This window comes from Labeo rohita, chromosome 11 (assembly GCF_022985175.1).
Source record: "Labeo rohita strain BAU-BD-2019 chromosome 11, IGBB_LRoh.1.0, whole genome shotgun sequence".
NCBI lineage: Eukaryota > Metazoa > Chordata > Actinopteri > Cypriniformes > Cyprinidae > Labeo > Labeo rohita.
The window spans coordinates 6889326-6905005 of record NC_066879.1 but is presented as its reverse complement, the minus strand read 5'-3'; the positions used below and the strand labels follow the sequence as shown (position 1 = coordinate 6905005).

General features: G+C 35.7%; 1 protein-coding gene across 1 annotated transcript; it reads left to right on the top strand.

Moving 5' to 3' along the window:
* The first annotated feature begins 142 nt into the window (after positions 1-142).
* col9a1a (collagen, type IX, alpha 1a) lies at positions 143-15677 on the top strand. Its single transcript, XM_051121979.1, is given in 33 exon segments — positions 143-319; positions 832-906; positions 1047-1085; positions 1173-1235; positions 2455-2508; positions 2683-2718; positions 3004-3027; positions 3139-3192; positions 3282-3335; positions 3437-3469; positions 4319-4375; positions 4466-4519; positions 4673-4726; positions 4821-4874; positions 4960-5013; positions 5241-5294; positions 5395-5448; positions 5550-5603; positions 5694-5747; positions 5845-5889; positions 6071-6124; positions 6207-6260; positions 6341-6394; positions 8593-8664; positions 10772-10807; positions 10909-10953; positions 11066-11098; positions 11513-11659; positions 12415-12469; positions 12567-12755; positions 14619-14696; positions 14785-14882; positions 14884-15677. Coding segments are annotated over 33 exon segments (2064 nt in total). The 5' UTR covers positions 143-244; the 3' UTR covers positions 14992-15677.
* The last annotated feature ends 3 nt before the right edge of the window (positions 15678-15680 follow it).

Sequence of the window (15680 nt, the reverse complement as noted above, 5' to 3'; positions counted from 1 at the left end):
ATGCGGTACCCACAGCAGGTAGCCGGAGTCTGAGCCACGCCCATTTAACGCAAACCTTTGAACTCCTATCCAATCACCATACAGTTCCCAGCACGGCTCATGAATAAACATAACTTTTTAATACTACATCGAGAGACTGGTAGATGGTGTGGAGGTTTAGTTGGGGAATATTGACAGAACCCGTGAACCCCAACAAATCTCCTAAAAAGGACTATTTTGCCTCCTTCAAGTCATCAGGGTGACTATGGCGCACGCCGGGACTCTCCGCGCGTCCCTGCTGCTGATTTTACTGCAGTTAGTGCTGATCATCTCTGCACAGGTAGGAAACAACGGCTTTCTTTTGATAGAGGATGGACTGTGAGGGTTTTGGGTCACTGTATGGTTAAAATATTTAATTCTAAAATACAGAGACAAAAACATTAAATATATATAGATAGAAAAGGAATGTGTTTTAATAAGATATTTTTAAATAGTATGTGCTGAAGCACCAAAGAATGTTTTGTCGTATGTTTATGTTAATTAATACTAAGTTTCTGCTATAAATGTATTTGAATTTATAAGTATATGAAAGCCAAAACATGGCTTGACATATGGAAGTTATTTTCAGTAAATTGGTCCAGGTGTGCACAGCTGTTATCATTTTCCCAGCATAAAAAGAGAGCCAGTGTGATACCTCTAACCACAGCATCAGTCACATCTACAATGACTCCATTGTTCTGAAAACTTAACTTTGGGGAATTAAGGATAAATTCTAAACGAGAAGTGTTTTTTTTAAATGTTATTTATTATTATTCTGTCTATTTATATATATATATATATATATATTTTTAGAGGGGGCCAGTTGGTCCAAAAGGGCTACCTGGATCTCCAGGGCTTCCTGGGTTTTCTGGTGTCGACGGCATTGATGTGAGTCACATATCAGACATTTTATCTATTTCATTTCTCAGAAATGATCTGATTCCTCAGTTTACATTCTAGAAACAAGGTATATGTTTGTAGCATCAAATAATGATTTTTAAGTTATTCAGCATTTTGTATGACTTCAGGGTGAAAGGGGACCTGGCCCTGGCCCAGTTGGCCCCCCAGTAAGTATTTATCTTTTTCACAACAAAAATGAATTCTGCATAGCTGAAATGATGTGCTGCAATGCATTAATCTGATGAATTCGGCAGGGCCTTGATGGAGACAATGGCAAGGATGGATTAAATGGCCTTCCAGGAAAACCAGGCGCGGATGTGAGTCTTATTCTTTATTTTTGTAAAGATCTAGAAACCAAGATAAAATCAGCTTTTCTGTTCTAAGTAACACTTGCAGCATCAGAGCCTGTGAGTGTAGTTTGCATTGGAGGGGTCTGAGTAAAAAAAAGCTCCTGGATGGAAAAACGAAAGGGAGAGGAGAGGAAAGAGAAAGCAGAGAGAGCCCCATATTAGCTTCCTGATGGAGACAGAGGCCTTTTTGTATAAGTACGGAGCCACGGGAGCTGAACTGTGTACTGGACTGAGCGTTAAACCAAAGTACACCAACTCCTTTGTGGCTCCCATGAGCTTTATGATTTAGCTAGCAATGTAATTTGTATAAAAGACTTAACACAGCAAAAATAATTGTCTTGTGTTCGTATATGTTTACTTGAGAACCACAATCTAAGATATTAAGAAACTATTTCCAGAGACTATTTCATGAATTAGGTTTATTTTTCTTACAATAATCTTCTTGTTTAACACATTAATGAAGCTTTAAAACCGTTTTACCTCAGTTCTGCTGTTAATTTGTCTTATTTATCTTCCTTAAAGGACATTTAAATATGTTTTCCTGTAAAACAAGACAAAAATAACAGATTAATATATTTAATTTAAGGTTGATTTTTTTAAATTAATTAATTAAAAAAAATTTTATTAAGTTTTTGCATAAGAAGTTACTTTAAAAAAATCACCAATAAATATAAAGATGGTATATTTTTGGTTGCATCTTGGCATTTCTTTGTACAGAAAACCCTTTTAATTATACCACATTCACAATATATGAAGTAGATAACAATAATATATATTGTAGTTTGTTTTTATGCTTTTTTATGAATGGTTGTATTGTATTATTACTGATGCAAATAAGTTAAAAATTAATTTTAAATCATTCTGTATGAATAATGTTATGTAAAAATGAAAATATCAGCAATCTTTTATGGTGATTCCTATTTATAGATATAGATATAGATATGCTCCCTGTCTTCTTTGATATGTTTCTTGTACCTGCATCGGTCCACTGTACATATGTTAGAGAAAATGTGGGCGGGGTTTGCTACTTGTCAAAGTCCAGGGGATTGGTAAATGCCATTTCTGATTGGTTTGAAAAAAGCTCACATTACTATGAGTTCAGTGGATTTTAGATTATTGAATAAAATAACAGACATATGATCTGAGAAGTGAAGTCTATGCTCACATATGTTTGTGTCTTTCTAAGGGTTTGACTGGGCCCCGTGGTGACCCTGGCCCTGTTGGCCCTCCTGGACAGAAAGTAAGTTTTCATTTAATAAGTTCCAATTATTACTCCACTTTTCTCCTAATAATAGGTGAAAGTGCACATATTGTGAATGGCTTGTATTGTATTATTTGAATAAGTTAAAGAATTGACTGAAATCATTAAAGTTTACTTAAAAAAAACTGTGGTTTGACATGTATTCTTTATTAGGGTGAACCTGGTGAGCCGGGAGCAAGGGGAGCCCCTGTAAGTAAATGATTCAAATTCTCTACACACTGAGTGAAACAAATTTGTCTCTTGTAATTTTAGTGTGCTGTTAGAAAAATAAGCTCTTGATGCTTTCTCTCCATTTTAGCTTGTTATTATGAATACATATGCACATATTAACAGTGACCATCTATTATGAGATGGCTGTACACATTTGATCACGTTGCAAGCATTAGGTCATTTGATAAAGTTCAGGTCTATGACCTTCTAGTCTATAATGTGATGTAATTTCATATCATTGCACATCTGTTTCTTTGTTAACAGGGTGTTGGAGAGGATGGTGAAGCTGTGAGAACATTTCTTTTTATCATTATTTCATTTTTATTAAGGGAAATTGTTGATACATTGTTCTTTTGTTATTCAGCTAAACTCTTTAATTGCTTTCCTTTTTTACTAAAGGGTGCTGATGGGGAAGATGGATTACCTGGAGAGCTAGGCAAAGTTGGACCTCCTGTATGTAATGTTTTTTTTTTTCATTATACACCTTAAGCAATCCAAAAATACATGAATAATGAATTTGAGTGTTTGGTTTTGCTGTAAAGGGAAGTCGTGGACTGAGAGGTCCTGTTGGTGCCCAAGGTCTGGCAGGGCCCAGAGTAAGTATTAATGTTTAGATCTTTATGATCATTCACTGATATCCTGGATTCATAAATGGCTATAAAACAGTATTATTAAACTCTATTCCTTCTATCCACAGGGTCCTCCTGGAGTCTGGGATGGTAAGGAGCTGGTATGTATCCTCAAGTCTCATACCTGGTTACCTTTGCACTAAGATTTCTGATTGCAGTCTTCTGTAGACAACAACATATATTTGTTGTGCTATATTTGTTCGGTTGATTGTGTTAATTTTTGTATAAGATTAGTTAATTCAGTTCCTTGGTTGCTGGTTTACTCTTAATTTCTTATTTATGGGTGATTCTTACTCCACTCCCAATAATTCATGACAGATTTTAATAACTTAAAGGATTTAAAGAATTTAAAATTATACATTATAATATTATTTAAAATAGAAGAAGTACTGTATCTCCTAAATGAAATTTTATTAATAAATATTTTTTTCCTAAAAAAGACTAATAAAATTAAATTGAAATATCCCCATGCATTTTGGATAACAATTAAGTATTTTTTTTTTTTTCAAAAACATTCCTATTATAGATAGCTGTTATGGAATTGCCAATTAATATTTAAGATTTTTATTCAGAAACAATGCATTTCTTTTTTTTTTTTTTTTTTTTTTTTTTTTTTTTTAATTTGGCTTTTAGCTAACCTGCTGTTAGAAAGTTCAAGGCTTAAATTTTCTCAAAACTAAAAGTGAAAAATGTCATAACCACCACAAACAATATATAAAAAATGTACATTCTATTTGCAAAATTTACATTCTATTTACATTCTATATTTATTTACAAAATTACATTTTATATGATTTTTTTACACAAAGATTGCTTTTCATGACAGGTTAACATGTACATTTTTTAGTATGAAATATTTTCAATAATACAATCTTATCTGAAGAAACACCTTATACATCAGTGTGTCTGCTAATTGATGTCTTTGACAAAGACTCTTTGTTGTTTCTCAGTGCCCAAATGCCTGTACTTCTGGCCTGACTGGTTACACCGGTCTTCCAGGCATGAAGGTAACTTTAAATTAAATTTAATTCAATTAATTCACACTTTTTTAATGCTCAAGCAAGTATTGTTCATTCTGGTGTTTTGTTCATCTTTAGGGCCACAAAGGTATCAAAGGTGAATCAGGTGAACCAGGCAGACAAGGACATAAGGTGACAATTGCATAAGTCAAGTTTGGTGTGATTCTGGTTCTTCTCTTTGACAAAGAATTAGCGCAATATAATTGTTGAAATAATTAAGCTAGCGAAGGTACAAAGATGCTGTAAGGGTGTGTAATTTTGTTTCCTTCCTCTTACATCTTACAGGGTGAAGAAGGAGACCAGGGAGCACCTGGAGACCAAGGAGCACAAGGACTTCCTGTAAAAAAAAGACATTACTTATTTAGTGTTACTTGTTTATGTCAGATTTTAGTGTCAATCAGTGTCTCTTTGTGTGCTTGTTTTGCTATTATAGGGTCCACAGGGTCTCAGAGGAATCACAGGGATGATGGGCCCTAAAGGGGACAGGGTGAGGGTCAAAAGGTGTTCTTCAAATCTAAAACAATAAAAAAGATATATTTTGAAATAAACAAATGTAATTTCTTCACAATTAGGGACCTCGTGGGAATGTTGGCGGCCTGGGCCCTCAGGGTATCCAGGGCGCTCCTGTAAGTGGCAAAATCAAAATAACTGAATTTTACCCTACAAAGTTTTGGCTTTTAACCTCATTTTGAAATATGCATCTGTACTTAAATCCTTGAAATGAATTTACATACATGTTAATGTTATCTTTGCAGATCCTTTTTTAACGTTACGTTACATGTTGATTGATTTATTTTTGTTAATGAACACATAAAGTAAACCTATAGATTTATACTGTATTTAATTTTTAAAGGGTGACCGGGGTCAAAGAGGGAAAGTAGGTGAGAATGGACCAAAAGGATCTCAGGTGAGTCTTCATACAACAACAACACAACACATATATATACTTATCAATAGCTCACGAAGACTCAATGTTTTAAATGTCTAATTTGGCTTTTTCTTTCTAGGGACCTCTGGGGTTGCAGGGACTTGTGGGTTTACCTGGACCAAAAGGAGAGACTGTAAGTTACATGTGCTGCAGTTTTGTTGATGCTATTCCATATTGTGTTATCCTAAAGTGACTTCTTATATCGTTTTTAAATTTAACATTTTTGTGGTGTAGGGTTTGCCTGGGGTGGACGCTCGTGATGGTATTCCAGGACTGCCTGGGGTGAAGGTAGTGACTTTAATTTGTGTATGCAGAGAAAAATCATTTACATTGCTGTTTGTCTCTTTCTTAATGATTTTTATTGTCATGTTGTTTTAGGGTCTTCCAGGGAAAGTTGGCTCGCCCGGTGAGGCTGGACTTCAGGGATTTCCAGTGCGTATGACCTTTGAGCCCTGTTTGATATGCAATTAGTATGCAATGATATCTACTTGTGAACGGCTTGCATTTTTGATCATTTCTTCTTCTTTAGGGTTTGCCAGGCATTTCAGGAGCTAAAGGCCACATGGGTGCAAAAGTAGGTAATTCAAGTGTGAATTGTTAGAGTGTATCTTCCTTCTTTAAATACTTACATTCAGCAAGTCTGCATTAAATTGACTGAAAGTGACAGTAAAGTCTTTTGCGAATGACGACCGGTCAACCGATGCATCTCTAGTGTCCATTAGCAGCAAAGATAACCTGTTTTGTCTTTGTTCCAGGGAAATACCGGTGATCCAGGTGTGGCAGGTCTGATTGGAAATAACGGAAAAACAGTGAGTCATGTTCATCCAGTTGTTCACCACAGCTTAGAAGCCCATGTGGATGGATGAACATCTTCTGATGTTTTGATTTCAGGGTGAACGTGGCGAGCAGGGAGAGGTGGGACCAGTCGGACCAAGAGGTGGGCCAGTGAGTATATTTCCTCTTACATCATACAGTGTCATATAGAGAAATGTATCACTTCTATAATATTCTCTCATTTTCTCCAGGGTGAGAGAGGAGTGAGAGGTCCTGATGGGCCTGCAGGCATGCCAGGTGCGAGGGTGAGTTATCAAAAACCACAGTTTGGTTAAACCCTCCATTATATCAATATAACATACATGGGTGAAACTTTTTGGTCACTGAGCAAAACCTGGAGCTACAAATGACATACACAAATGTGGAGATAGATGAAGGACAGATGACAGATGAAGAGAATTCATGACAAATAAGACACATGAAAATGGATTCTAACAGAAATTCCAAGGATAACATGTCAAGGGTCCTGTCCCAAACTTGATGTGGAAGTCCAGTCTTGTTGCATTCGCATGCACACATCTCTGAAGTCTACAAAGCTGTAGGGTGTCCACTTGTCATTTTAGGTTTCGTTTAGGTTTCTTGTGTCCTCAATATTAATTTCACAGCATTTTACCCAACAACTCAAGGAGCAAAGTGTAGGAGTAGGACAACATGGAGTGAGGTTGCCATTTGGGACGGACCAAAATATAACTTTTTTTTGCCCATGAAACACACAATTTAATTTCACTTTGATTTCACTTCATCTTAAATTCACACTTTTAATCTTATTTAAACATTACAGAAAATTATATTGCAATATATATTCTAAATGGTAAATATTTTAGTTTGTACTTGAACATAAGCTATATAATATCTCATTTAGACACCCCAGGTGAATAAGGTATAAATATAACTAATATATATTTCCTTAGTTCCCCATTTGATTAATTACATTAAGAATTACAAACATTTTTGTATTAAAAAATGTTTAAATATGCAAATAAGGCATTATCTAAATAAATGCACTGAGTTACATTTCCAGAGTATAACATACGAGTTACGTTTTTTAAAGGTATTTTGGAAATCTATTTTTATCACTCCAAAATCTGATAGAAAATACTGTCAGTACTGCCAGAAAAAATATCAATTTTTACTATGTTTTTTTTTTTTTTTTGTAGTAAAATTTAGTATAAAATTAGACCTGTCAGTAAAAACCTTCAGAAAATAGATAGGAAAAAAAATCCTATGCCATCATTTATTTAAAATACATTTATTTTACACTAAGTATACTTTAAATCTATTAACATATTTATTGACATATCACTTAAGGCTTACTGATATAAAATTATAGTTAAACTTTATTTGGAATATTTCTTTATTGCATAATGAACGTTTCTTAATATTAAAACTAAAATATGTTTTAATATCACTATTATGAAGGATTGTATGATGTATAATATCAGTTTTTAAATACAAGATATTTAAAGTGTACCTGAAGTATACTTGCAGTAGTTCCACTTTAGCACAATTAAATATACTTAAGTATATCTTTAGTTGGACCTTGGCACTACTTCTGCACAATTAAAGTGCATTAAGCACAAAATTATATATTTTATATTATATATATATTATATATTTTTTCACTAGGGTTGGTAAATGTTAGTTCTACAGAAGTTGGGATTTGAAATATATATATATATATATATATATATAGATAAAATGGCGTTTTGATATATGTATTATAATTAAAATCTACAGATGCAAATATATAAAGTGAAGTAAAATAAACACTTTCCACTATTCTTTAACAACATGGTATAAAAAAAGCAGCCCAAAATCATAAAATTGACCAGTGCATAAGAAAAAAAAATAGTTTTGCTTAAAAATAACAAAGAGGGAACAGTATTGGGACCCAGTAACTCACCTGTGCCTCTACTCTTGTGTAGTTGTACTACAACACTGTCTAGATGTTCCATAACATATTGAACACAATCAGAAACATGTTTCACTTGGTCTTAGTTCTCCGATTTCTGTCCTGTGTGCTTATTCATATTCTGAGGAGCTTAATAGTGCTTCAAACTGTAATGCAATCTCCTTAGAAAGCTGTGGTGAGCTTTAGTACAGTAATCGGCTGGTAGGGGCATGAATAGCCTGTTGTTATTGAGGCCTAGTAGCTGGGGGTATTTTCTTTGGTAAGGGGATATTCAGAGCAGGACGGGGGGCTGAATGAGCCCTCTGTCTTGCAGGAATTCCTTCAAGCAGCCAGCGAAGGGCATCAGGCTTAATCATAGTCCACATCCATCCACACACCTAAGACGTGCACCGCCAGCACCCTGCTCACTAAGCTGCCGACTGTGTTTTTTTAGAGCAGATGTGGTTTGTGAAGCAGCTACGGGCACAGGCCGTGTAGTGTTCATGAATTTGTATTTATTTCTGTGCGTCTGTGTGTTTATGTATTTTACAGGGAGCTAAAGGAGATCCGGGCCTTCCTGGTCTTCCAGGGCCTGCTGGCTTCATTGGGCAGAAAGGCGACAGGGTAGGATTTCAAAAGCAGAAAGTATTTAAAATGCAAAAGAAACTATTAAATAATTTAGTAAAGGTTGCCTGTGATTAGAAAAACTTACTACCATAACACTGTACTACCAAAACTTACTACCATAACACTTTACTCACCCCCTTGTCATCCAAGATGTTCATGTCTTTCTGTCTAAAGTCGTAAGAAATAATTTTTTTTGAGGAAAGCATTTCAGGATTTTTCTCCATATAATGGACTTCATTGGTGCCGTGATTTTGAACTTCCAAAATGTAGTTTAAATGCAGCTTCAAAGGGCTCTAAACGATCCCAGCCGAGGAAGAAGGGTCTTATCTAGCGAAACAATCGGTCATTTTTTTTTCGGAAAATAAAATTTTTTATACTTTTTAAGCACAAAAGCTTGTGTAGCACAGGTTCTGGGATGCACGTTCACGTACTATTGAATCATGTCGAAAGATCACGCCGAACATAGGTGGAAATACAGACCCAGCGTTTACAAAGTGAACGTGCAAAGACTAAGAAAGTGCAAGTAAGTCAAACGCTGTTTACAAACAAAAAAGGTACAACGATGTCGGACGATTCTGAAGTTGTAGGAGAAAATTAGATGGAGTTTTTCGCCATACTCTACCTTTTTTAGCCAGAGTACACAGACGATGAACTGACAGAAAAGCAGAAAAGAGAAAACAGAAAAGATTAATTAATTGTTTACCTGGGTCTTTAGTCTATGATTAGCTCACCTCACCTCTTATCTGACAAGTTTTCGGGTTTGAGTCGTTCGTTCATCATGTGACAGCCCCATAAGATGAAGGAACGACTCGAAAAACCCAAAGACTCGAAACAGGTGAACTAATTCCAGTACAGAACCTAATAGGATGTTGCGCATGCGCAAAATGAATGAATCGTTGAAGAACAACCGATCACTAATTCGTAGCATCATGAACGTGCATCCCAGAACCTGTGCTACATAAGCTTTTGTGCTTAAAAAGTATACAAATTTTTATTTTTCACAAAAATGACAGATCGTTTCGCTAGATCCTTGGCTGGGATCATTTAGAGCACTTTGAAGCTGCATTTAAACTACATTTTGGAAGTTCGGGGCACCAGTGTGAACCATTATATGAAGACAGAAAGACATGAACATCTTGGATGACAAGGGGTGAGTAAATTATTTGTAAATTGTTGTTCTGGAAGTGGACTTCTCCTTTAAGTGACTTCCCAAAATGGCCAGAATGTGCAGTTGGTATTGCATCCCATAATGCAATTTGGGCTTTAAATTAGGGCTGGGTAAAAAATATTGATTTCTCGATTTTATTCGATTTTGCATTTTTACGAAACAATATCTATCTTAAATCCCAAGAATCTGTTAGTCTAGCACACCTCAGATTTCAAATTCTGTCCCTTTTATTACAATACTCAAACAATAAATACAGTTTTGGCACTGTTTAACGTGAAGTGACAGATCGCTGTAACGCCTCAGTTCATGAGAAGCGGCAGCTCGAAGCACACGTGAACTGATCATGTCTTTCGCTGCAATACCAGTTTCAGCACGGAATAAGCATGAATAAATATCCGAAGGTATGTTAGAAGAAAGAGTACAACTTACCAAAATTCGTATTCTGTTTTATGTAATCGCTCAATCAGTGTTTCAAACGCGCAAAGACTCGTTTGAAACACTGAAAAAAATAATCTATATAGAATCGAATCGCAAGCTTATGAATCACAATCAAATCGAATCACAAAACTTGTCAAAATGAGTGTGATTTAAAAAAAAACTTAAGTGCTGAAGCCATTTTTTACACAAAAAATAAATTAAAAATGCTAAATTTCTGTATGTTTGTGATGAGACTCAATTAAATATGTAAAGTGGTAAGATCACGTGACTTCTGTATTTCAGAATTGAGAAATAAGCTCTGTTGCTATGTATATAGATTATAAACATTAATCTCTTTTAATGTGGACCATTAAAACTAGATTTTCTGTGTACCAATATTTTTTTCTGAAACAAGCCTCCAAAATTAAAAATGACTTGAAACTATTACAAATGAATAAAAACATGAATAAAATCATGTTTAAGGTTGAGGACTAAAAACGTTTTTTTATCATTTTTCAGGGTGCTGTTGGTCTCACTGGTCCAAAAGGAGAGCAAGTAGGCCAACATTTTTTTTAATATGTAGAATTTTTATTTTATAATATTTAACATTAATAATTTGATCTATATTATAATGCATGTAATGCGTGTTTGTTTAGGGACCACCTGGTGAAGAGGGAACACCTGGAGACAAAGGAGATGTTGTAAGTCAAAACGGCACACATTTTAATTTCTTTGAATGTACTGGTTATGTATTCAAGCACAGGTCATGACCCCCTTGCTGATTCTAAACTCAGTGTCCATTTATTTTCCCAGGGTGATGAGGGAGAGCCAGGCGAGAAAGGATCGGTGAGTTTGTTTTGAGAAGTGATGCTATTGTGACTAAAACCTTTTAAATTAAATTTCTGTTATTTAAATAAATGTTAACTGAAATATAAAAAAAAACCCTTCAATTTATTTTATTTCAGCATTTCTCATTTTCATTTAGTTAAAATAACTAAAACTGATATAAAAAATAATAATGTAATAATAATAAATGTATAAAAACTAGAAATGTCTAGACATGAAAAAAACTAATAAAATGACAAAAACAACAAAAATACTAAAATGAAAACGGAACATATTTTAAAAAAAAAAGTCAAAATATTCATAAAACTATGATAGTATCTCAATATTTTTAATCCATAAAATGTGAAAAAGTGTACAAAATTAAATGTTAAATCTCCTTAAAATGTATCAGTTTTTATCATTTGTTGTGTTCAGACAGGAAAACCAGGAGATGCAGGAAATAAAGGCCCGGAGGGTGGGCGTGGACAACATGGACCTGAGGGCCCAGCAGGAGAGCCTGGCCCGAGAGGCATGCAAGGAGACAGAGGAGTACCTGGACTGCCTGGGGGACAGGGACGACCAGTACGACTGCTTTAATTATCTTATTATTGTGGCCTTAATTGCATGACATTTTATTGTAGAGAGTTTTATTTTTGTCATTCCAACTGGATCTTGCTGTACTAAACTTGCTAGTGATAGTGATAGTTCACCCAAATATGAAAATTCTGTCATTAATTACTCACCTAAGATCTTTGTTCATCTTCAGAACACAAATTAAGATATTTCTGATGAAATCTGAGAGCTTTCTGACTTTCAGTAGACAGCAACACATCTGAACCGTTTACATGAAGAGGAAGCATGCGCTTGCGTCATGATACTCTCTCCACAGTGGTAGCGTGCCAGGATGGGAGGAAAATAATTGTTGAATAAATCGTTATTTTAGATTTCTTTGCACACAAAAAGTATTGCCTTAACTTCGTAAAATTACATTTGAACCCCTGATGTTACGTGGATTATTTTAACAGTGTCTTTGCTACATTTCTGGACCTGAGAATATTCCAGTTGCGTCATTGTCTATGCAGGGTCAGAAAGCTCTCGGATTTCATCAAAAATATTTTAATTTGTGTTCGAAAGATGAACGAAGGTCTTACGGGTTTGGAACGACATGAGGGTGAGTAATTAATGACAGGATTTTCATTTTTGGGTGAACTATCCCTTTAAGCAGTTGGCAGACCATCAGGAGTTTTAACCTCAGTTTGATCTAAAGTGATTTGTTCGTTTTTTCTACATGGAGTCAGTGAGAAAATATTAATAGTGTCCACATGATTTTCCTCCAGGGCCGAGCACCAACAGATGAACACATCAAGCAGGTCTGCATGAGGGTTTTGCATGGTCAGTATTTTGATATCCAAACAGATATTTATAATAGTTCGACTGACGAATGATTGTGTTATTCTAAAATTTCGTGCCATTTCTGGTTTCCTCACAGGACAGCTTGCCCAGTTGGCAGCCAGTCTGACAAGGCCAGAGTCGGGCGTCTCTGGGTTGCCAGGTCCTCCTGGTCCCCCTGGGCCTCCAGGCCCCGCTGGAGACAATGGCTTCCCTGGGCATCCTGGAAGCAGAGGATTGCCAGGTCTCAAAGGGCCCCCAGGGCTCTTAGGAAGGAAAGGACCCAAAGGTACGAAGAGACAATATTTGACTTACTGCATTTTGATGTTGAAGGTTTTTGTTGTAAAGATGCAATCACATCTACCCTACCTGACATGACGAAAATGTACCATGTTCATGATGAAAATGTACCAAGATGCGAAATACATTCCAATAAGTACATATCACTGCAGTTTCCAACAGAAATGAACACTAGAGTTGGTAAAACAGCAGGCACTTGTAATTGTTTTCATACACAGTTATGATTACAGCTCCATATGTTTCGCTTACCAGACAAAACAAGCTTGCTCAGTAGCTCAGCCCTCACGGAATTTGGCTTAGGATGCGGAATCCTTGGGAACGAATCCTGTGAAAATATGACTCACGATGAAAACTGAAAGAAAAGAGATCAAAAAACAAGCTAAACAGCATGCTTGCGATTGCTTTTTGATGTCACATTTGCTTTTGTTTATACTGTCGAGTACGTTTAGGTGTAGTGCACATGGTACATTATTTTAAAATGTCACGGAGCATATTGAGTTATAGCGCCTCTCAACAGCCATTTCAAGTCAGAACTGTGATGAACAATATCATATAAAACATACCATATGTACAGTTTTATGCAAAAGTTTGGGAACCCCTTGTAGAATCTGTGAAAATGTGAATAATTTTAACAAAGTAAGAGAGATCATACGAAATGCATGTTATTTTTTATTTAGTACTGTCTTGAGTAAGATATTTTTTATATAAAGATGTTTACATATACTCCACAAGACCAAAAAATAACTGAAATTTTTAAAATAACCCCCTGCAAAAGTTTTAGAACCCTTGGTTCTTAATACTGTGTGTGGTTACCTGGATGATCTATGACTGTTTTTTTGTTTTGTGATGTTGTTCATGAGTCCCTTGTTTGTTCTGAACAGTTAAACTGAGCACTGTTCTTTAGAAAAATCAACCAGGTCCTGCAGATTCTTCAGTTTTCCAGCATCTTTTGCATATTTGAACCGTTCCCAGTGACTGTATGATTTTGAGATCCATCTTTTTACACTGAGGACAACTAAGGGACTATTAAAAAAGTTAAAAAATGGCACTCTTTTAATGCCACTCAGTGTATGTTTCACATCAAATGAGTCACAAAATTTTGGGCCAAAATCCAGTCATTTCAATAGGAATCCACAATTTTTTTCACGAAGGTGAAAGATTCGCTATGGTTTTTAGTTGGTCAAGCAGGTTTGCTGTGAGAAGTGATTTGTTGAAAATGATTTCTTTGTGACAGTGGAAAATGGACCAAAATTTTGCTCATGTGATCTCATGCAGGGCTAATAATAATTTCATAAATACCATGTTTTAAGTTTAGATGTTTTAACATTGATGTAAACCAGTCTGTGGTTTCCACAGCGGCACAGCCGAAATAAAAGTTATAAAACACTTAATTTTAAAAACATAACAATGCTCTAAATACCTTTCTTGTGGCTTTTACCCATATGTTAACCAATTCCAGAGGCGTTTCAAATCCATTCCAAGTGGACTTAAAAGGATAGTTTACCCAAAAAATGAAAATTCTGTAATTAATTAGTCACCCTCATGTCATTCCAAATGCATAATACCTTAATTCATAACTGATTATATCTGACCCTGGACGGAAAGCTTGTTTATTCAGGTTTCAGATTATGTATAAATCTCAGTTTTAAAAAATTGACCCTTATGACTGGTTTTGTGGTCCAGGGTCACATATGGTTGTCTACATTTTATTATCGGCATGTAGCTTTGTTTTATTCTGTTATTTTACACTAATCAGAACAAATCTAGGACTCACTTTTGGGATATGAAGCACCATCTGACAGCCCTAAATCCCGTATTACACTGTGAAATCTTTGTCTTCTCCTTAATTTAGGTGACCAGGGTGATAGGGGAGACAGAGGGCCCACAGTGGTGGGGCCTAAAGGTATACCTGGACCACCTGGACTCCCAGGTAAGAGCAAGGCCTACTTCTAATCTAATATCCATAACTGCATTCATCATGCCTCTGACTGCTGGCCTGTTCATCCACCTATTCTCAGGTGACCCTGGAACACCAGCATATGGCAGCAACGGGCGTGACGGGCTGAGAGGACCAGTAGGTGCTCCTGGAATGCCAGGTGTGCCCGGGCCACCTGGTCCCCCCCGGCCCTACTGGATACTGCGAGTCATCTCAGTGCGTACTTCAAGCAGTTGCAAGTTCAGTGTCTGTCAAAGAATCCAACATGAAGGGACCAGATGGTCTATGAGCTGACAGCCATTAGCGAGCCACACATCAGAGCCCAGAGTCTCTGGACAGGGAAACTTGAGAGACTAATGGAGTGACTCCCTCTACGAGGAGATTTCTGTGTCGATGGTATAGTCAGGTGTGATTGTATTTATCAAACACCAGTGTGAAGTTGGATCAATTCATGCTAGGATTCCCAGTTTCATTCAGTCCCCTTTTTTTTGGACATACTTTTGTATAGTTCTAATATTTCTATTAAAAATCAAAATAAATCTAAATTGCCCCAGTTATAGCTTGCAAAAACTACATGCTATAGTTTAAGTTTATTTGAAAATACTTTGAATATTGAATCATGCTGTCACAACCTGGTCACTTTACACATTAAAGGCTGTTAAAAGGACTTTAAATCAGTTTCAATCAGAGAGGGTCCTAAACCTTGTAAATTTGTCAATATTGCATTGTTAAAAAAAATAACTTGCAAGCATTTTATTAAATCGTTTTCAGGTTGTTTTAACCTTAAGAGACATTCTTAGATTTTGTGAAAATGCTTATGGTTCTTTGCAGTGGGCGAGAGTTTTTGATGTTTAAAAACCATCTAGGAATTTTCTATATACATTATTTATTGGAGAAAGCATTGATGTGACACCAACAGTTGTGAAAAGGGAGGAAAAATAAAAGAATTTTGATAAAGTGCTGCTGTTTTTAATTTAA